The sequence below is a fragment of the Microcaecilia unicolor genome, chromosome 6, assembly GCF_901765095.1.
Source record: "Microcaecilia unicolor chromosome 6, aMicUni1.1, whole genome shotgun sequence".
Taxonomy (NCBI): Eukaryota; Metazoa; Chordata; class Amphibia; order Gymnophiona; family Siphonopidae; genus Microcaecilia; species Microcaecilia unicolor.
The window spans coordinates 227,171,928-227,194,060 of NC_044036.1; the positions used below are offsets into that span (position 1 = coordinate 227,171,928).

Sequence of the window (22,133 nt, forward strand, 5' to 3'; positions counted from 1 at the left end):
TCTTTTTCCACAGCCGCTCTGCACGAGAGCCTCCGGGCCGTTCTCCCAGAGATCCTGGGAGAGCTGTTGCGCCCTTCCTCTCCGGTACCGGGGGTGCTTGCGCCACCGGTACCGTCGAGCGAGGCGCCGGCTGGCCCATTGTCCGGGGTGAGGTCTCCGACATCGGTGCCGCTTGCGGTATCGACTGCGGTAGCCTCCCAGGAAGGCTCCCCGACTACGTCGGCGGAGGGAGCTTCGCCGGTGCGGGCGAGGGAGTCTACCTCTCGACGCTCCCACCGTGGCCGTGGTTCCACGGAGTCGAGCCGGGCACGGTTGCAGACACAGGTCCGTGAACTTGTGTCTGACACCGATGGTGAGGCCTCGTGGGAAGAGGAAGAAGACATCAGATATTTCTCTGACGAGGAGTCTGAGGGTCTTCCTTCCGATCCCACTCCCTCTCCTGAAAGACAGCTTTCTCCTCCTGAGAGCCTGTCTTTCGCTTCCTTTGTCCGGGAGATGTCTACGGCCATCCCCTTCCCGGTGGTTGTGGAGGACGAGCCCAGGGCTGAAATGTTTGAGCTCCTGGACTATCCTTCTCCACCTAAGGAAGCGTCCACAGTACCCATGCATCATGTCCTCAAAAAGACATTGCTGGCGAACTGGACCAAGCCTCTAAGTAATCCCCACATTCCCAAGAAGATCGAGTCCCAGTACCGGATCCATGGGGACCCAGAGCTGATGCGCACTCAGTTGCCTCATGACTCTGGAGTTGTGGATTTGGCCCTAAAGAAGGCCAAGAGTTCTAGAGAACATGCTTCGGCGCCCCCGGGCAAGGACTCTAGAACCTTGGACTCCTTTGGGAGGAAGGCCTACCATTCTTCTATGCTCGTGGCCAAGATTCAGTCCTACCAGCTCTACATGAGCATACACATGTGGAACAATGTGCGGCAGTTGGCGGGCTTGGTGGACACGCTCCCCCCTGAGCAAGCCAAGCCATTTCAGGAGGTGGTCAGGCAGCTGAAGGCGTGCAGAAAATTCCTGGCCAGAGGGGTGTATGACATCTTTGATGTTGCGTCCAGGGCCGCTGCTCAAGGTGTGGTGATGCGCAGACTCTCATGGCTGCGTGCCTCCGACCTGGAGAATAGAATCCAGCAGCGGATTGCGGACTCGCCTTGCCGTGCGGATAATATTTTTGGAGAAAAAGTCGAGCAGGTGGTAGTGCAGCTCCACTAGCGGGACACCGCATTCGACAAGTTCTCCCGCCGGCAGCCTTCAGCCTCTACCTCTACAGGTAGAAGATTTTTTTGGGGAAGGAAGACTGTTCCCTACTCTTCTGGCAAGCGTAGGTACAATCCTCCTTCTTGACAGCCTGCGGCCCAGGCTAAGCCGCAGCGCGCTCGCTCTCGTCAGCAGCGTGCACCTCAGCAAGGCCCCTCGGCTCCCCAGCAAAAGCAAGGGACGAGCTTTTGACTGGCTCCAGCAGAGCATAGCCGCCATCCAAGTGTCAGTGCCGGGCGACCTGCCAGTCGGAGGGAGGTTGAAAGCTTTTCACCAAAGGTGGCCTCTCATAACCTCCGATCAGTGGGTTCTCCAAATAGTCCGGCAAGGATACACCCTCAATTTGGCCTCCAAATTGTCCACCGGGAGCTCAGTCTTACAGCTTCCAGCACAAGCAGGTACTTGCAGAGGAACTCTCCGCCCTTCTCAGCGCCAATGCGGTCGAGCCCGTGCCATCCGGGCAAGAAGGGCTGGGATTTTATTCCAGGTACTTCCTTGTGGAAAAGAAAACAGGGGGGATGCGTCCCATCCTAGACCTAAGGGCCCTGAACAAATATCTGGTCAAAGAAAAGTTCAGGATGCTTTCCCTGGGCACCCTTCTCCCCATGATTCAGGAAAACGATTGGCTATGCTTCATGAGAGGTTTGCTTTTGTCAAAGCCCCCTGTCAAGCCTCCTACAGTGTCATGGGATCTCAATGTCTTTCTCACCCAGCTGATGAAACCTCCTTTTGAGCCACTGAATTCCTGCCATCTGAAGTACTTGACCTGGAAGATCATTTTCTTGGTGGCAGTTACTTCAGCTCGTAGAGTCAGTGAGCTTCAGGCCCTGGTAGCCCAGGCCCCTTACACCAAATTTCATCATAACAGAGTAGTCCTCCGCACTCACCCTAAGTTCTTGCCAAAGGTTGTGTCGGAGTTCCATCTGATCCAGTCAATTGTCTTGCCAACATTTTTTCCCCGTCCTCATTCCTGCCCTGCTGAACGTCAGCTGCACACATTGGACTGCAAAAGAGCATTGGCCTTCTATCTGGAGCGGACACAGCCCAACAGACAGTCCGCCCAATTGTTTGTTTCTTTTGATCCCAACAGGAGGGGAGTGGCTGTAGGAAAACGCACCATATCCAATTGGCTAGCAGATTGCATTTCCTTCACTTACGCCCAGGCTGGGCTGGCTCTTGAGGGTCATGTCACGGCTCATAATGTTAGAGCCATGGCAGCGTCGGTAGCCCACTTGAAGTCAGCCACTATTGAAGAGATTTGCAAAGCTGCGACGTGGTCATCTGTCCACACATTCACATCTCATTACTGCCTGCAGCAGGATACCCGACGCGACAGTCGGTTCGGGCAGTCAGTGCTTCAGAATCTGTTCGGGGTTTAGAATCCAACTCCACCCCCCTAGGCCCATGTTTGTTCTGTTCCAGGCTGCACTCTCAGTTAGTTGGTAAATTTTTTAGGTCAATCTCAGTTATGTCCTCGCCGTTGCGAGGCCCAATTGACCATGGTTGTTGTTTTGAGTGAGCCTGGGGGCTAGGGATACCCCATCAGTGAGAACAAGCAGCCTGCTTGTCCTCGGAGAAAGCGAATGCTACATACCTGTAGAAGGTATTCTCCGAGGACAGCAGGCTGATTGTTCTCACAAACCCGCCCGCCTCCCCTTTGGAGTTGTGTCTTCCCTTCTCTTTGTCTTGCCACATATGAGACTGGCCGGCACGAGCCAGTTCGGGCGGGAACACGGCCGCGCATGCGCGGTGCGCATCGGCGCGCGAGGACTAGCAAAGGACTTTGCTAGAAAGTGTTCCGATTGGAGGGGCTGCCGTGGACGTCACCCATCAGTGAGAACAATCAGCCTGCTGTCCTCGGAGAATACCTTCTACAGGTATGTAGCATTCGCTTTTGGGTTATTCTTTCCCACATGCATAACTTTGCACTTGCTCACATTAAACGTCATCTGCCATCTAGATGCCCAGTCTCGTAAGGTCTTCTTGTAATTTTTTACAATCCTCTCGTGATTTAACGACTTTGAATAACTTTGTGTCATCAGCAAATTTAATTACCTCACTAGTTATTCCCATCTCTAGGTCATTTATAAATATGTTAAAAAGCAACGGTCCCAACACAGACCCCTGGAGAACCCCACTAACCACTCTTCTCCATTGAGAATACTGATCATTCAACCCTACTCTGTTTTCTATCTGTTAACCAATTTTTAATCCACAATAGAACCCTACCTCCTATCCCATGACTCTCCATTTTCCTCTGGAGTCTTTCATGAGGTACTTTGTCAAACGCCTTCTGAAAATCCAGATACACAATATCAAGCGGCTCACCTTTATCCACATGTTTGTTCACCCCTTCAAAGAAATGTGGTAGATTGGTGAGGCAAGACTTCCCTTCACTAAATCCATGTTGACTTTTTTCCCATTAGTCCGAGCTTTTGAATGTGCTCTGTAATTTTGTTCTTTATAATAGTCTCTACCATTTTACCTGGCACCGTCGTCAGACTCACCGGTCTATAATTTCCCGCATCTCCTCTGGAACCTTTTTAAAATATCGGCGTTACATTGATCACCCTCCAATCTTCCGGTACCATGCTTGATTTTAAGGATAAATTACATATCTTTAACAGTAGCTCCGTCAGCTCATTTTTTAGTTCTATCAGTACCCTTGGATGAATGCCATCCGGTCCAGGAGATTTGTTACTCTTTAGTTTGCCGAACTGCTCCATTACGTCTTCTAGGTTTACAGATATTTCATTAAGTTTCTCCGACTCGTCAGCCTCGAATACCTTGTCCAGCACCGGTATCCCACCCAAATCTTCCTCGGTGAAGACCGAAGCAAAGAACTCATTTAATTTTTCTGCTATTTCTTTGTCTTCCTTGATCGCCCCTTTTACACCCCGGTCATCCAAAGGGCCAACCGATTCTTTTGCCAGCTTCCTGCTTTTAATGTATCTAAAAAGATTTTTACTATCAGTTTTTGCCTCTAACACTATCTTTCTTTCAAAATCCCTCTTTGCCTTTCTTATCAGCGCTTTGCATCTGACTTGACATTCCTTATGCCGCTTCTTATTTTCTTCAGTCGGTTCCTTCTTCCATTTTCTGAAGGATTCCTTTTTAGCTCCAATAGCCTCTTTTACCTCACTTTTTAAACATGCTGGCTGTCGTTTTGTCTTCCGTCCTTCTTTTCTGATACGTGGAATATGTTTGGCCTGGGCCTCCAGGATGGTGGTTTTGAACAGCATCTACGCCTGTTGTAAGTTTCTTACCCTCTCAGTCTCTCCTCTTTTTTATTTTTTTTATTTTTTTTTACTGTTCTTCTCATTTTATCATAGCTTCCTTTTTTAAAGTTAAACGTTACCATTCCCTCATATGGATAGATGTAACGGTTCCCGCAGACAGAGGGGGAGGAAAGGGATGGAGATTTCCAGCTTATTTACACGGAGATACACAGTTTCAGGCTTATTTAACAAAACAAAATGGGAATCCTACGCGGAATATAATGTAAAGCACGCTGAGGCGCAGCCAGTATTATATTGGAGTGCGTCCAAAGCGGTGCTCAGGGGAGACATCATAGCATATTGCAGTATTAGGCGCAAACATCAGGCAGCTAGTATTATACATTTAGAAAAACAATTTCAGAAGGCCAGGCAGACACATATGCGAAGCCCCACCCCGGAAACACTGGAGGCGTTAAAGGTAGTTCAGGTAGCGCTAAACACCTTGTTACATGAACGGGAAGTCTGGTCCTCGTTATATTACAGATATAATTTGAGTAGATTCGGGAATAAGGCAGGCCCGATGCTAGTGAAGGTGATTAAAAATTGGGGAGGGTCTCGCGCCATCACATTTTTAAAGAATCTAGCGGGAGTACTGGTTAATTCCAGGGAAGAGATTGGAAAGATATTTGAACAATACTACTCAAACTTATATGCTGCTGAGCCAGCAAGTGATGCGCGCGAGGTGCAAGAATATTTGCTAAAGGCTGGATTAGAAAAGTTAACAGGGGAAGACAGAAACAAGTTAAATGCTCCACTAATGTTGGTGGAACTACAGGGTGCAATTAAAGGGCAAAAACCCCGCAGGGCCCCGGGCCCGGACGGATTTTCGGGAGAGTATTACAAGTTACTACCCCCGGAAGCATTAGTTTCCCTGTTAGAATACTATGAGGGAATAATAGAGGCAGGACACTTCCCAAAATACGCCAATACAGCACTGATAACATTGATTCCAAAACCCGGAAGATCTCCTGACAGGGCAGCCTCGTATAGGCCAATATCACTCCTCAACGTTGATACCAAATTACTGGCTAAAATGATGGCAGAGCGATTAGCAGAGTGCTTGCCACAATTGATAGGTAAGGAACAAATGGGGTTCGTGAGACACCGGCAAGCCACACAGAATGTCCGTAGACTGCTGATGGCAATGGCGGCTTCCATAGAGAACGCAGAACCAGCCTGGGTATTTAGTTTAGATGCCGAAAAGGCGTTTGATCAAGTGCAGTGGGAATATCTCTTTCATACATTAGAACATATGGGTTTTAGAGGATGGTTCCCGAATACAATTAAAGTTCTCTATTGTCATCCAATGGCAAGTGTACTAGTCAATGGTCTACGAGGGGGGGGGAGTTTGAAATCGGGAGGGGCACTAGGCAGGGGTGTCCCCGTTGCTGATTGTTTTAGCCCTGGAGCCCCTGTTGCGCACTTTGAAAGCCGCGAGACATATCGAGGGTGTATCATTGGGGAACCAAACCATAAAAGTACTGGCATATGCTGACGATTTATTGTTGACAGTCACTAACCCAGAGAGATCTAAGGGAGGCACTGTTAAAACAGATTAAACATTATGGGCATATGTCAGGGTTTAAGTTAAATTTATCAAAGTCAGCAGCACTCCTGGTGGGGGCTACAGGTAGGGGGAGTTTGGTAGGGGGGATTCCCTTTCAGATGGCCCCGGGTAGAATTAAGTATCTAGGTGTTATGATTACAGCAGAGTTAAATGAGCTGTATGAGATCAATATCCAGAGACTCTTAAAGGATATAGCAAGCAGCTTAAATGCATGGACAAAGTTGCCCCTCTCCTTGCTCGGCCGAATAGCATTATTTAACATGATCATGGCCCCTAAATGGTTATATGTCCTACAGACTTTGCCGTTATACTTGAAAAAGAAAGATGAGAAAGAACTGGACAAGGTATCTTTGGCGTGGCAGGAAAGCCCATCTATCTATGAGAGTGCTCTGCATACCAGTGAAATATGGAGGCCTAGGATTGCTAAATATGAAGTACTTCAATGTGGCCAGTGGAATGAGAAATGTGAATGATTGGTTTTGAGGTTCAAGTGACTTTTCTGCTACCAGAATGGAATTAGACCTCATTCCGGGGATCCACTTTAGCAATTACTTACACACTGTGGGAGTGCCCGTCCCGCGGACACTGCAGCAGTCATTGATCTTGGGATCAGCGGTGGCAACCTGGAAGTGGGTTTGCAAAATGCATCACTTTTCGGCGAAAATTACACCCTACTTGACTATATGTGATAATGTGACCTTTGAACCAGGCCGTATGTATGGGGCATTTCGGAGGTGGAGAAAACGAGGTATGGAATATCTGCTACAGGTGGTGACAGAGGAGGGACGTATGAAACCGTTTATTGAGTTACAGAAGGAGTTTGGCCTGAAAGGTGGTGACCAGTTTCATTATGGACAGTTGAAGCATTATGTGGCATCACTCCCTTGGGAACATTTGGCAGAGGATGTGCAGGAGGAACTTACGTTGGCCTTTTCTCTGGAGGCCCAGCAGAAGGTGCCACTTCATCATCGTCACATAAAGGATACTATGCCAGTTAGACTACAGAACACTTTCACAACAGTGGACAGTGGACCTCCAGACAGAAATTACACCGGCGCTGGTACAGTCACATGTGCTATCACTTAGACGGGTAACTTACCAGTCCGCGCACTGGGAATTACAATATAAATTTGTGCTCTGGACACACATTTCCCCCCCCCCCCCCCCCCCCGGCGGGCATTTTACATGGGCCTGTCACCTTGGGGGGAGTCCCCGAAGTGTGGAGCGGAGGGCGCTACTTTGGGGCACATGTTTTGGTCATGTGGGAAAATTGTGGAAGTTTGGAGGACAATTGTAAAATATGTTAACACAATATGGTACCAGCGTTGGATCCACCACCCAACCCTCCTGTTCGGGCAACCAGAGATACAGCAGCCCTTGGCCAAAGGATTTATGGCTTTCGTATTGCGAGCCATGATAGTTGGAAAACAAGTTATCCTGACTGAGTGGCTGTTACCTAGGGTCCCCACTCTACAACAGTGGCGGACAAGAATGTTGTTAATGATGCAGATAGAGAGAGTGGGGATCTCTGACTTTTCAGACCCCCTTGGGGGAAAAGTTTCAACAGCAATGGATGCCTTTCTGGAATACTTTAACTCCATCGGCACGGAGTCACTTGCTAAATATATACGTTATGTAAAGTTAAACGTTAACATATTTTTGTAATCCGTTGGGTTGGTCGTGAGCCCTTTGGCCCTGGCCGAGGCCAGCAGGGCGCAGACCCAGGCCAAGGGGAGACCGACCCACCACCACACACCCCAGCTACACAATACCCCTAAGCTACCCCTCCCCACAGTCCCTCAGGAAGAAGGGAAATAGGCATACAGGCGGGCCTCGCGGCAGAACCGGAACCCACGCACACAGAGCCACTCGTGCGGGCCTCACGGCCGAACGGGAACCCAGACACACACAGGGAGGGGTGAAAGAACCCAGAGGGCCCCCCGGGACCCCAAGATGCCAGACACGTGCTGAACACCAGCAGTAGGGCAGAGGGAGAAACAAAGGACCAGAGTGGGCCACACCCACCCAGGGGACTAGCGCAGGACAGGGGAACTAACACAGCAACCCCCCCCCCCCCACCAGGGTAGGAAGCCCCAGGCGGAAGCCAGAGGAGCCAGACACAAAAGGAAGGCAGAAAGCCTTGGCCTCAAACCCACTGTAGACAGAGGCAAACAGAACACAAAGAGTTAAGCTTGTAGAGCCAGCAGAGAGAGAGTTCCATAAATCAACAAACAATCAGAGAGAACGCTTCCCTTCCCGAGAGGGAGCAGGGCCGGTAGAACAAACACACTGGCAGAGGCAGGAACACAATACACACAGTACACAAAGGGTTAAACTCACTGAGCCAGCAGGCCGGGACACTGGGAAGAGAAATCCTTAAAACAAACAAACAAAGTAGATAACGCTCTCACTCAGCCCAGAGCACCGGAGGCTGAGCAATGCCCAGCCCCCACTAAACAAACGAGCAGCTGACCCTGATTACAGAGCTCTGCACACACTGTCGCGTGCTCGAGGACCTTGGCATACTATCAGGCTTCTTCCCCGGGAGCACTGGGTTCGTGAGTCCTTGGGCCACTACCGTGGAGCGGCAGTGGCAGGCAAGATCACCTTCAAGGTAGAGATGAGACAAGACTGGATCGGAACCCCGGACTGGAGTTCTACACAGGAATACTCGGAACTGGAACGCACCGGACGGGTGCTCACTGGAGTGGAGCCCGCTGGACTGGAACACACTGGAGTGGCCCCACTGGACTGGAACATACAGGAGTGAAACCCGCTGGACTGGAACACACTGGAGTGGCCCCACTGGACTGGAACACACTGGAGTGGCCCCACTGGACTGGAACATACAGGAGTGAAACCCGCTGGACTGGAACACACTGGAGCGGAACCCACGGGACCGGAACTCGCTGGACTGGAACACTCTGGAGCAGAACCCACGGGACCGGAACCCGCTGGACTGGAACACACTGGACCTAGGCTTCACCTACGCTTAACCACCTTTCCCCGAGGGTTGAGCCCTCAGGTTCGGGCGGCCGGCAGGGTTTACAGGAAAAAACGGAACTGGAACTTGCAAGCAGGAACAGCAGGAATGAGGATCCAGGAGTGCCCCCTGGCACCTAGGCGAAGGCAAGGCAGACAGGCAGGGAATGTCCGGGTTCTGGCAGTAGGCAGGTTTAAACACAATGACTAGTAAACTGTACCCTAGCTAATAGGAAAGCTATGCCCAGGCAGACCAGTCATACACAAGAAACATACACTAAGCAAACTCAGGAGACTAGTAAAGCAATACACCAGCTAACAAACAAAGCTGTGCCCAAGCTAACAAGTCATACACTGGAAACAAACACAGAGAACTAGCAAAGCTATACACAGGCCAACAAGCCAAGCGGTGCCCAAGTTAGCTAGTCATACACTAGGAACAAACACAGAGAACTAGCAAAGCTATACACAGGCTAACAAGCCAAGCGGTGCCCAAGCTAGCTAATCAAACACTAGGAACAAACACAGAGAACTAGCAAAGCTATACACAGGCTAACAAGCCAAGCGGTGCCCAAGCTAGCTAATCAAACACTAGGAACAAACACAGAGAACTAGCAAAGCTATACACAGGCTATCAAGCCAAGCGGTGCCCAAGCTAGCTAGGCAAACACTAGGAACAAACACAGAGAACTAGCAAAGCTATACACAGGCCAACAAGCCAAGCGGTGCCCAAGCTAGCTAGTCATACACTAGGAACAAACACAGAGAACTAGCAAAGCTATACACAGGCTAACAAGCCAAGCGGTGCCCAAGCTAGCTAGGCAAACACTAGGAACAAACACAGAGAACTAGCAAAGCTATACACAGGCTAACAAGCCAAGCGGTGCCCAAGCTAGCTAGTCAAACACTAGGAACAAACACAGAGAACTAGCAAAGCTATACACAGGCTAACAAGCCAAGCGGTGCCCAAGCTAGCTTGGCAAACACTAGGAACAAACACAGAGAACTAGCAAAGCTATACACAGGCTAACAAGCAAACTGTGCCCAAGCTATCTAGTCAAACATAGAAACTCACACAGAGCAAACAGTGTACAGAGCACTCTACACACTAGGGCCCTTAGATGAAATGCAAAGGCCAAGGCTGTAGTCTCCAAGTGACTAATAAAGCCCCTCAACACCAGAGGCATAGCTGCAGCAATTACCTTGCATCCAAACAGAGGCTTGACACACAGAGAAGTCAGCCCACAGGAAGGAACAGCGGGAGCCATCTTGGATACTGGCATAGAGGAGGAGGCGGAAGCCATCTTGGAAGAGGCATAGCCCACACAGGTGAGGTTCAGTAGGGCAATCAGCACACAGAGCCAGAGAGAAACTAAGACAGAGACAGACACAGAGACAAGCAGAAGCCAGCACTGCCACTGACTCCCAGAAACAGGGTAAGTCTGAGGGTGGTCACGGCCACAGCCGTGACACACACACACTGTGAGAAGGAAGAGGCTGTCCTACCCTGGTTAGGCCCCTAGAGGGCGCTGTTCCCCTAAAATGTCCAGGGAGAAGGGCTGGGTGAGTCAGTAAGGGGATGTATAGCAGGAGGTCGCTAGGACCGAGGAGAGTCCTGGGGATAGAAACAGGTGCAGCAGGTTATGGGCTGGGTCCTGTTTGGTCATTAACCACTTAATACCCCACCTGAGTTGTGAGGGAGGAAGGTGTGCTAGCAGCTAAAGAAGGGAGCTGGTAGCTGAAGCAGGAGGATCCCCATGAGAAGTACTGGCTGAGCCCTTTGGACTGCTGGTGAACTGTGTGCAAAGCAAGGAAGCTGGCTGGGGTAAGAAGGCGCTTGAGTGTCAGGTATAAGAACTGTGTGTTACAAGGAAGGACTGTGTGTCCAGGTGCTTAAGCTGGAAGATTGAACTGAGTGGGAAGAAATGTTTAAGCTGGAAGAACTGTTTAAGCTTGTAGAAGTGTTTTAAGCTGGAAGAGGTGTGCCCCAGGAAGCGGGAATAAAAGATTGGTATGAGAAATATCCTGTTGGTGAGACCTGACTATGTTTGCCTTTTGAGAAGCAGGTCACCCTGAGCAGAAAGGGGTAGTAGCCTAATTTGCATACAATCTGCATACTGAGAACCAGCTCACCCTGAGTGAAAGAGGGACCTGGGATCCTAAGGTGGGAGCTTCATCTTCACAATAGCCTCATCTTCACAACACACACAGCAGCAGCTAGCCCAGAGGGAAGGAAAAGAAAACTCTAACACAAACATAGATCCCTGTCAGAACCCAGAGCATGTTCTGAGAGAAAACTATCAGGCTTTCTAGTTACCACCAAGTGTAAGTAACGCAAAAGCAGAGGAACTCTTCAGCTGCAGGCTAAAGTACTATCCCCTGATGTCAGCACAAACCCTGGCAGCCGATCAGAAGAGACGTCCCCCTCAGCCAAACCGGCAGAATCATAACAATTTTACTTCCTATGTTTACCTCTTTGAAAGCAAATTTCAAAGCCGATCATGTTATGATCACTGTTGTCAAGCGGCCCTTGGACCGCAATCTCCCGTACCGGACCATGCGCTCCACAAATGACTAAGGGCTAGATGCATCAACCAAACGTTAAAAAATCTAAATCGTAAAAGTGCTTAACGAATTTGAAACAACAAAGAATGCATAAAAAAAACAGCTCAGAAATGTTTGGTGCGGTATTGAAAAGTACAATGTATCAAGCGTTTGTAATCCCCGTCGATAATTTGCCCCTTAAGCATGTGCAGAGCAGCCACAAACGTATTAAACCTACGTAGGTTGCTTACGTCAGACTGGGGCGTGCGAGGGGGGATCGCGACCTGCAAGCCTTTTAGCTGTCTGATCTAGCAGAAGAGTGCAGTTGAACGACCCTCGTAAATCCCCTTTTGTAACAAAAGACCTCTTTGCAGCTTGTTTACAGTACTGGGAAAATTGGCTTCAGGGGATAGCAGAGAGTGTTAATTTTCAAAGCTGTGGGAGAAGGGGAGAGACAGGATTTTTAAGCTGCAGGGAGAAGCAGTATGTTTTGTTTTGTAATGATGCAGGGGAAAGCAGAGAGCCACGTGTTTGTGTTTGTATCTCACTTTTCTTTTAAACATGCTGGCTTGGATTTTTATGGTGCAGGGGGCAGCGGGGAGAGGATAACTCAGGCCTTAATGACAGGTCTGAGCGCACGTAAAATTTCTGACGGTAAATGATTCGTTGCAATCGTCGGTATGGTTAGTGCATTCCGAATTGTCCACATTTCAGTGGTAGTTTCTCCTTTGCATTCCGTTTTCGTTAGCTGCTTGCTTCGTAGGGAAAAGGCCTTTAATGCATGCAACGGTTAGGAATTTCCTTCATTAAAGGGTTGTTAGAGGGTCGTTAAGGTTTAGTGCATCTAGCCCTAAGTCTAGAATTTTTTCTTCTCTCGTCGGTGCCTGTACCAGCTGCTCCATAAAGCTGTCCTTGATTTTATCAAGGAAGTTTACCTCCCTAGCGTGCCCTGATGTTACATTAACCCAGTCTATATGGGGGTAATTAAAATAAAAAATTCTACCACAATTCTACTCAATGCACAATGTGTTTATGGGCTACTGTGGCAGGAAATTATGAAAAAAGTGGAGAAAAAAAGACCTCAGAAAAATTGGAAGTTCCTCGTTTTTAAAGGACACGGATGGGAAGACGTATTTAGAAATGGATGAGGATCCTTCTGAGCAAGTACAGGAAGATATTGAAAGGCTGACCACCAGTGACAGGAAAGCGGGTTTTCTTACCCATAAAGAATATAATTTTTTGAATTATCGTTTTTTCAAAGTTCCAATTTTTTATACCCTGCCTAAGATTCATGCCTAAGATTCACAAGAATGTGAACAGACCACCTGGCCGTCCTATTGTCCATATATAAGGGACAGCTCTCATTTTTTGATGTTATTAGAAGCTCTTTATGATGAGGTGGATTCTAACATCATATTAGTAACACTGGACGTCTGTGCTCTCTACCTCAAGCAGAAGCGTTAGATGTTCTGGAACAGATATTAGAAACTAGACCACAACCAAAATTGGTCCCCACAGATTTTCTTATAGAACTGATTTGCATCACGTTGTCTGAAAATTATTTCACTTGGAATCAGAAGTGTTATTTCCAAAAAACAGAGGTCTCTATGGGAGCTGCATGCTAATCTCTTAATGGAATATTTTGAGAAGAAATGGATTTATACATCAAGATTGTTTTCTCATGCCATCTGTTGGTTCTGTTATATTGATGACATTTTCATGGCATGGAGAGGTATGGTTGCCCAATTACTTCAATTTGTTGAAGAATTGAATGGATGCCACAAAGCCAAGTATAGTTCTTCAGGGATTGCGTTTCTAGACATCTGGGTCAGTTTACATCAAGGGCGGGTGGAAACTTCTGTGTACATCAAGTCCACTGACAGAAACACTACATTGCAATACAGCAGCATGCACCCATATCATTGTAGAACGAATATTCCTTTTGCTCAATTTCTTAGATATAGGAGGATTTGTTCCAACATCATGCTAATCAGCTGGAATTGAAATTGACAGATAGAGGTTATCCTAAGAAATTAGTTTCTAAAGCCAAAAAAAGAGCACGAAATAATCATAGAGAATGGCTGCTGTGTTCTAGACCGACACCTCAGAACCCAGAGGAAATGTTGACATTCGTTACATGATTGAATGCTCATTCGAAAAAGATGATTAACATCATTAGAATACATTTACCTTTACTACAAGTTCACCCTTGCTTTCAGAATCTGAGTGATTTTTGCTTTTCAACGGAACAATAACCTCAATGATGTACTATGTTCTGCTGACCTTTGGAATCGTGCCAGCCTCAGGAGACTGATGGAAGGATCGCATAATGCATGTGGTCATTGCTCTGTGTGTAGCATCATGATTGAATCAAATGTGTTTGTGGATGCACATTCAGAGAAAGTTTATCCTTTGAATTCTTCAACTAATTGTGCTTCTGCTAATGTAATTTACATCATAGGCTGTCTGTTTAAATTGTTCTAAGTGGGACAGACATCTCGTCCTTTGAGAACCCGATTGATAGAACATAGACATTGTATTCAGGCTGAGAAAATTTATGAACCAATAGTACCTCATTGCTTAAAGAAACATCATCAATTTTCTGATTTGAAATGCATTGTGGTGGAACAAATAAGAGTAACAGAACGGAGGGGTGATGTAAGGCGATTATTACGACAAAGGGAACAATGGTGGATATTTGTGTTACAGACAGTCATTCCTAAAGGTTTAAATGTATCTACTGAATGGAAAGCATTTCTTTAATTGCATTGCTGATTTGAGCGGAGGAGAGATCTGTGACGTCACACGCTAAGTATTTAAGCGGAATTTTTTGAAAAAGAAGCTGTCCGCCATTTTTGTGTACCAGGGTGACACGGAGACTATGGGATAAGTTAACTACTTGGATTTGTTTATTATAAATGATTTCCCCTGAAGCAGCTATCTGTTAGCGAAACAGGGCTTCCCTGTCGGGACTTTATGCAAGTTTAGAAGTTATCTTTGCAAGGCTGGATACCATACAAATCTATGGAAAAATCATCATCTAAGATAAGTACTCATTCCAAGTTATTCCCATTATATGTTGAGTCTCTGCTATGAGTGTTTGTAAGGGCACAGTGGCAGTGTTTTTGTGAAGTTGATACAGTGGAGTTAAAGACGCATGATTAAAGTGGTTCCCTCATTATACAAAAGGCGTGTCCTTTAAAAACGAAGAAGTTCCGATTTTTCTGAGGTCTTTTTTTCTCCACTTTTTTCATCATTTCCTGCCACAGTAGCCCATAAACACATTGTGCATTGAGTAACATAGTAGAATTGTGGGAGAATTTTTGATAGTATATTCTACTTATTCTGAGAACGTTCAGGGTAATTAAAACCACCCATTATTATTGTGTTGCCTATTTATTAGCGTCACTAATTTCCTTTAACATGACTGCGTCTGTTTGCTCATCCTGGTCGGGCGGACGGTATACTACCTATCACCATCCTTTTCCCCTTAACACTTGGAATTTCGATCCACAATGATTCCAAGAAGTCTTTTGTTTCCTGCAGAATTTCCATAAACTTTGCAGAAAACTTCTTGACTGTTGGAAATATCTGGCCAGACAAGCTTTTGATGCCTTTGATGTCTCTTCATGTATTTCTGCCTTAGCAGTAGCAATACAACGTCTCTCTTGGCTTAGGGTCTTTGACTTTGAATCTGCTGTCCAGGAGCATCTAGCAGAAAATTTACTTGGAGACAAAGTCGAGGAAGTGGCTGACCTAATTAAAAACATGACAATACTATTAAGACATTACACAAGCCACAAACTTGTGCTGCTTCTTCTAGAAGATTTGCAAGAGTATATTGGCGCTCATTACTACATGTCTAAGCATTGTTACACTCTTACTCCACCTCAAAGGACTATGCCCCAGAGTTTGCATCCAAAACAGCAGCGGGGTCATAAAACCCAGGCACCATCTCAATCTAAACCAGTGGTTCCCAAACCTGGTCCTGGAGGCACCCCAACCAGTCAGGTTTTCAGGCTATCCACAATGAATATTCATGAGAGAGATTTGCATACAGTGGAGGCAGTGCATTCAAATCTCTATCATGAATCTTTATTGTGGATATCCTGAAAACCTGACTGGCTGGAGTGCCTCCAGGACCAGGTTTGGGAACCACTGATCAAAACAACAACCTTACTTTTGACTCCTTCCACGAAAGATTTGCTACAATACAATTGTCCTTGCCAGGTGACCTACCTGTCGGAGGGAAGCTGTCTTTTCCAACAGAAGTGGCCTCGCATAACTTCCGACCATTAGGTGATGCACATTATTCAGCACGGCTACACTCTGCATTGGCAAAGAAGACCTCCCAACCATCCACCAAAAGAGTTCTGTTTCAACTCCCTCCAGATTAATTATTTAAAGAGGAGCACTCAGCCCTCCTCTGGCAGAATGCAATAGAAATAGTTCCTCCATCAGACAGGGGTCAAGGGTTCTATTCCAGATATTTTCTCATACCAAAAAAGACAGGGGAAGTATATCCAATTCTCGATCTACGAGACTTAAATAAGTTTCTATTGAAAGAAGAATTTTGCATGGTATCCCTGGGGTTCCTGCTTCCCATGATACAGCTCAGCAAGTGGCTTTGCTCTCTAGATCTCAGAGGCATACACACACATACCTATTCTCCCTGCACACAGAAAGTTCCTCTGTACTATCAGTACAAGTTCTGCACTATCAATTTAAAGTCTTACCATTTGGCTTGGCCTCGGCTCCTTGAGTCTTCACAAAGTGTCTGATAGAAGTAGCTGCAACACTTCGCAAATGGGGCATACACATCTTCCCCTATCTGGAGCACTAGTTAAAGCAGCCTCCCAAGAACCAGCAAGCACCTCCAATCACTCAACCATACGACTCCTAGAACTGCTTGGATTTGTGGTAGTTACCCTAAATCACATCTTCAACCAGTTCAGAGGTTACAGTTCATAGGAACTCTCCTCGATACTACAGGGCAGAGGCTTCCTTCCTCAACCGAGGGCAAACAAATACTGCATCTTGCCACTCAAATATTCAACTCCACCCATGTATCTGTTTGACAGATACTCCGCCTACATTGTCACATGGCTTCAACAGTCCATGTAACACCATTGGCTCATCTTCACTTCTGAATTTCTCAGTGGACACTCTCCTGTCAGTGGTGCCAAGCCACGAGATTATTAATCAGCTTGCATTTGGATCACTCCATACCTACATCATTCCCTACAGTGGTGGATGTTGTCTGAAAATCTCACCCAGGGCCTTCCATTCCAGCCCTTTCCACATCACAAATCTTCACCACAGATGCCTCTGTGACAGGTTGGGGAGCACACCTACCTGGTCTCCACACACAGGGGCTTTGGTCCCCACAGGAGAAAAGACATCATATCAACCTTCTAGAGTTGCAAGCAGTTTGGTACGCTCTCAAGACCTTCCAGAACCGTATTCTCGGTTAGGTAGCACTAGTTCACACGGACAACCAGATAGCGATGTATTACTTGAACAAACAGGGAGGAACAAGTTCTTACTATCTCTGTTGCCAAGCAATCTAGATATGGACATGGGCAGCTGCTCAAAATATCTTTATGAGCTGTTTACCTAGCCGGCAAACAGAATGCTGTAGTAGACAAATGGAGCAAGGTCCTTCAACCTCACAAATGGTCCCTCAGCACCTCTGTAGTTCGTCAAATATTCCAGCAGTCTCCAACTGCTGGAAACAGAGAAAGACCTCTTCATTTCTCCTCAGAACAAGCAGCTTCCCAACTTTTGTTCCTGTCTGTATGCTCCCAACTATATAGCCCAGATGCCTTCTTACATCACCGGGCAACAGGTTTTCTATGTGCTTTTCCTCCACTAGCTCTCATAGGTAAAACTCTTCTCAAACTACGCATGATTCTAATAGCTCCCTACTGGCCTCGTCAAATCTGGTTCCTCCTCCTCCTAGAATTATCATCCAAGGAACCATTGAGGTTGGATCCTTTTCCAACCCTAATAACACAGAATGAAGGGTCCCACCTTCATCCAGACCCTTGCTTTCTAGCCCACACAGCTTGGTTCCTGACAATGTAGATTTATGTTCCTTAAACCTTCATGATGCAGTCTCTAGGATACTCCTAGCCTCTAGGAAACCTTCTACATGAAAATGTTATAACTTAAAATGGAAAAGATTTTCTCTCTAGTTTGGAGCCAGAGCAATCAAGCCTACTACAAGTTCATTATCTACCCTTACAGAGTACAACTTTCAGATTTGGCCTCAAAACTAAGTGCATTTGACTGCTATCAGTGCTTTTCATTCTGAAGTTGATAATAAACCAGTTTCACTTCATCCCTTGATAGTTAGATTCACGAAAGGTTTGTTTCATACCAAATCTCTTATCAAACCACATTGATGTGGGATCTGAATCTCATCCTAACAGCTCTCATAAAACCTCCATTTGAGCTGCTTAGTTCCGTTCTCTAAAATTCCTTATATATAAGATAGTGTTCTTAATTGCTCTTCTGCCAGAAGAGTTAGTAAGCTTCAAGCCCTTGTGGCAGACTCTCCTTATACCAGGTTCTACCACAAAAGGGTTGTACTCTGAACCCACTCCAAATTCCTTCCTAAAGTGGTATCGGAGTTCCTTCTCAAACAATCTGTTGTTACTACCTGTCTTCTTCGCTAGGCCACACTTTGATCCTGGAGAAGCAGCTCTTGCATACCTTAGACTGCAAACGTGCACTAGCATACTATCTAGAACATACAAGTCCTCATCTGTATCTCCTAAACCAGTGGTTCCCAAACCTTGTCCTGGAGGCCCCTCAGCCAGACAGGTTTTCAGACTATCTACAATGAATATTCATGAGAGAGATTTGCATGCAGTGGAGGCAGTGTACTCATGAATATTCATTATGGGTATCCTGGTTTGGGAACCACTGTTCTACATATATGCTTAGCTGGGCTGACCCTTCATGGCCAGGTTACTGCTTACAATGTGAGAGCCATGGTAGCTTCTGTAGCCCATTTCCACCCTGTCTCCATTGAAGACATTTGCAAGACAGCTACCTGGTCCTTCTATCCACATCTTCACTGCTCACTACTGTCTTTAGCATCATTCCAGGCAGCATAGCCAGTTTGGACAAGCAGTCCTGCAAAATCTTTTTACTACTTGAAAGCCAATTCTGGCCCTTTTTTTTCCACCAGGCTCACTATGTCTTTAATTGCAGAAATTGATTTACATTGTGAGCCGGGTATATAGAGAGTCCCACATGTGAGAATACTATGCCCAGAGAAAGCTACTACCTATAGCAGGTGTTCTCCAAGGACAGCAGGCATATATTCGCACATCCCTCCTGTACTTCTGGTCCCGAGCTCAAGTGTTGGGCAGGAAGGCACCTGCGCATGTGTGGTGTGGGCACTACCGCAAAGATTTAAAGTGACAGTGCACTTGGCAGTGTCCTCACCAGGCCCAATGGATGACATCACCCACATGTGAGAATATAAGCCTGCTTTTCTCGGAGAACACCTGCTACAGGTAAGTAACTTAGTTTTATATGAAAGCAAGTTACATAACATTCATTTTTCACAGAAATTAATTTTGCTTAATTATGATTTTTTTTCAGTGCATAATACCCTGACGTGTAAATGGTGTTAGAGAGAAAGTATTCCAGTGGCAATTTCACAGAGTCCACAAGAACACTATCTTTCCAGTGGATACATTTCCTGAATTAAACATATCAGTTTGCAGCCTCTTATACATAACATTAGCTGCCTTTTTCTTGGAGTTCAGGCCTTTCACATTGATAGACTCTTTGAGTTTATCCCCACTGGGGATAAACTATTAAGAGTTTATCCTCACTCCTGTACTCCACTAACCCCCTCCCCCTCCCAGCACACACCGCCAATTGTAAAACTACGCAGCACTTCCTCTAGCATATACCCTGCACCTCTTCTGCCTTCCATCCATCTCCTGTCCCCAGACTGCCCATTATCTCTACACCCATGCCCCACATTACAAATTGCAAATAGTTAATTGGATTCCGTAGAGCACCACAGCTAATTGGCCATTAGCAGTGATGATGACATTTCTCATGATGAGTAACTCTTGAGGTGTAAATGGTATGACATAGCTTCATAGTTCTTGCTCATGTTCCACAGTCCTCTTAGATCATAAGTAGCATCTACACTAACTTCATTAACATGTAGAGATCACAAAGTTGGATGCTGAATATATACTATCATTTCACTAGTAAGAAGGCCTTTTAGAAATACGATGATCAGAGCAGTGTTGTCGGGAAGGTGTTTTTTTAAATTGGTGTAGAGGTACAAAAGGTATAGCCTTCCACTGTTTCCGATAAGAAGCATCCACCTGTGTGTAATTTACACTACATTTGCATTCGATACAGACGATTGATACACTGAATGATTGAGTTTCTCCTTAGATAATAACTCTGGCTTAATATGTGGTTGTCCCTTTTTTAGGCCAAGGTAGCAGAGGAGCTGACAACTGCAACAGGACAGATCTCCCGCTTGCAGCTTGAACTTACAGCCCACCAGAAGGAGGAGATGGAGCTGCAGAGTCAACTGACAACTGCCCAGCAGGAGACTGAGAAGCACAGGCAGCAGCTGAACTTGCTGCAGGCTCAGCTTACAGGTAGGGCACTGAAAATGAAATAGCGGCGCTGGGTGGGCACTGCAAGCTAAAAGGACTTCCTCCCCCTTCAAGTTCTTCTCATAGATTCAATGAAAGTAGAACAGTATTATTTGGCCTTTTTATATTCAGGTTTATTCCTTGAATGTTCATTTTTTTTCTGTTTTCTCCTCTTCTCTATTCAGTCTTTGAGAAAGAGAGAAGTATGTGATGGAAGGGGGAGGGGCTGAGGCACTGATGTGCATCAAGCAAGAGAAGGATCTTGAATAGCAAGAAGGTAGTGGCCAGAACAGAAGTAATATTGGACTGCACAGGGAGAAGTATTAGCAGTAGGTAAAAAGTAATAATTCCTCTGTATGGGTTATTTGATAAAAGCTCACTTTGGCTAGTCTGTCTTAGCCTCTCTTTTCCTGGCACATTTGGGATAGGTGTGATAGATTGGTTTCCATGCTCCCTAGGCTCCTTTATGACTAGGAAGAAAAATGCCTTTCCATAGCTCCTAGGCTTCTGAGTGGAAGAGTAGCCTAATGGTTTAGTACAACGACCTGAGAACCAGGGGAACAGGGTTTGATTAGCACTGCAGCTCCTTGTGACTCTGGGCAAATTACTTATCCCTCTATTGCCCCAGGTACAAAAATAAGTACCTGGTTGTGGTTGTTCAAAAACAAAAATCTTTACTGGGTAACTTGGTGTAAAATCACTACAGGCAGTAATCCTGGTACGCTCTATGAAATACACAGGATGCATAATCTAGAAATCCAAAAATATAGATCAGTATATACATGTGGCAGCAAACATGCCGATTTATGCAGCATACAGATGTACAACATACAGAGGAACTATTGTGTAGGCGGCTGGATAATCTGAATAGTATTGTGGTGTGTCGGCTAATCCAAAGATATGTTGCGGGAAGAATGTTATATTTACTCCTGCAAATATTTATGTAGAGTTAAATATTTTAAAGTTCTGCCGGCTGGACTCTGCCCCGCTGGGGGAGGATATCCAAAATAAGTACAAACAGCTGCCCACGCTGCTTCTGTCACCGAGCCGGGCTGGGAAGCAGGCACTCTGGGGTGATTTACAGATGGGAGTAACTAGTGAGCTAATTAAATTGGCTGACAACACAAAGTTATTCAAAGTTGTTAAATTGCGAGAGGACTGTGAAAAATTACAAGAAGACCTTTTTTTTCTTTTTTTAATTTATTTGTAATTTTAATGAATTTTACAAGATACACTTGTACAGAAAAGGAGTATTACCATACCATACAAGAAAATATTTTATAAAGAAAATCTATTAAATGATAATTACTGCTAAAGTCCACAATTGTAGGCAAGGCACAATTCAAAAATTCGTTAACATAGGAAAAAATGAGTAGAACATGTTCCCACTTATCCTATCACGGAGTAGATACTAATGGAGGAAGCACAAGAGAGTTTACGGCTGGTTCTTGTCTGGAGTCCAGGAATTTTGCTAACTGATCACTCTCAAAGAAAACATATTTAATTGATTGAAATTTAACAACACATTTGCAAGGAAAATTAAGCCAGAAATTTCCCCCCTGTGACAATACACGATCACGAAGTTTCAAAAAAGACTGACGTCTTTTCTGAGTTTGTCTAGCAATATCAGGAAATACTTTTCAAGATACAGTCCCGATCCGGCTGTAGAACAAAGTCTATAATTAATGTAGCAGGTTGTACTCCACATAGTTCATCTTCAATTGTTTGTGATAAATTCAAATTTAGCTCCTCAAATGGGGTTTCCATAGATGGTATTATGTGCTCACTTGGTTTCTTAACATAGGGAGCCAAATAATAAATCCTTGCTACAAGAAGACCTTATGAGACTGGGAAACTGGG

At 45.9% G+C, this 22,133-nt stretch overlaps 1 protein-coding gene across 2 annotated transcripts in view; it reads left to right on the forward strand.

Moving 5' to 3' along the window:
- Nucleotides 1-22,133, forward strand: part of FKBP15 (FKBP prolyl isomerase 15) — a 1,277,056-nt gene that overhangs the window by 817,673 nt on the left and 437,250 nt on the right. For both annotated transcript variants that reach the window (XM_030206543.1, XM_030206544.1), the window contains one exon: nucleotides 20,105-20,276. In XM_030206543.1, the coding sequence (XP_030062403.1) occupies nucleotides 20,105-20,276 (172 nt within the window). The remainder of the gene's footprint in view (nucleotides 1-20,104; nucleotides 20,277-22,133) is intronic.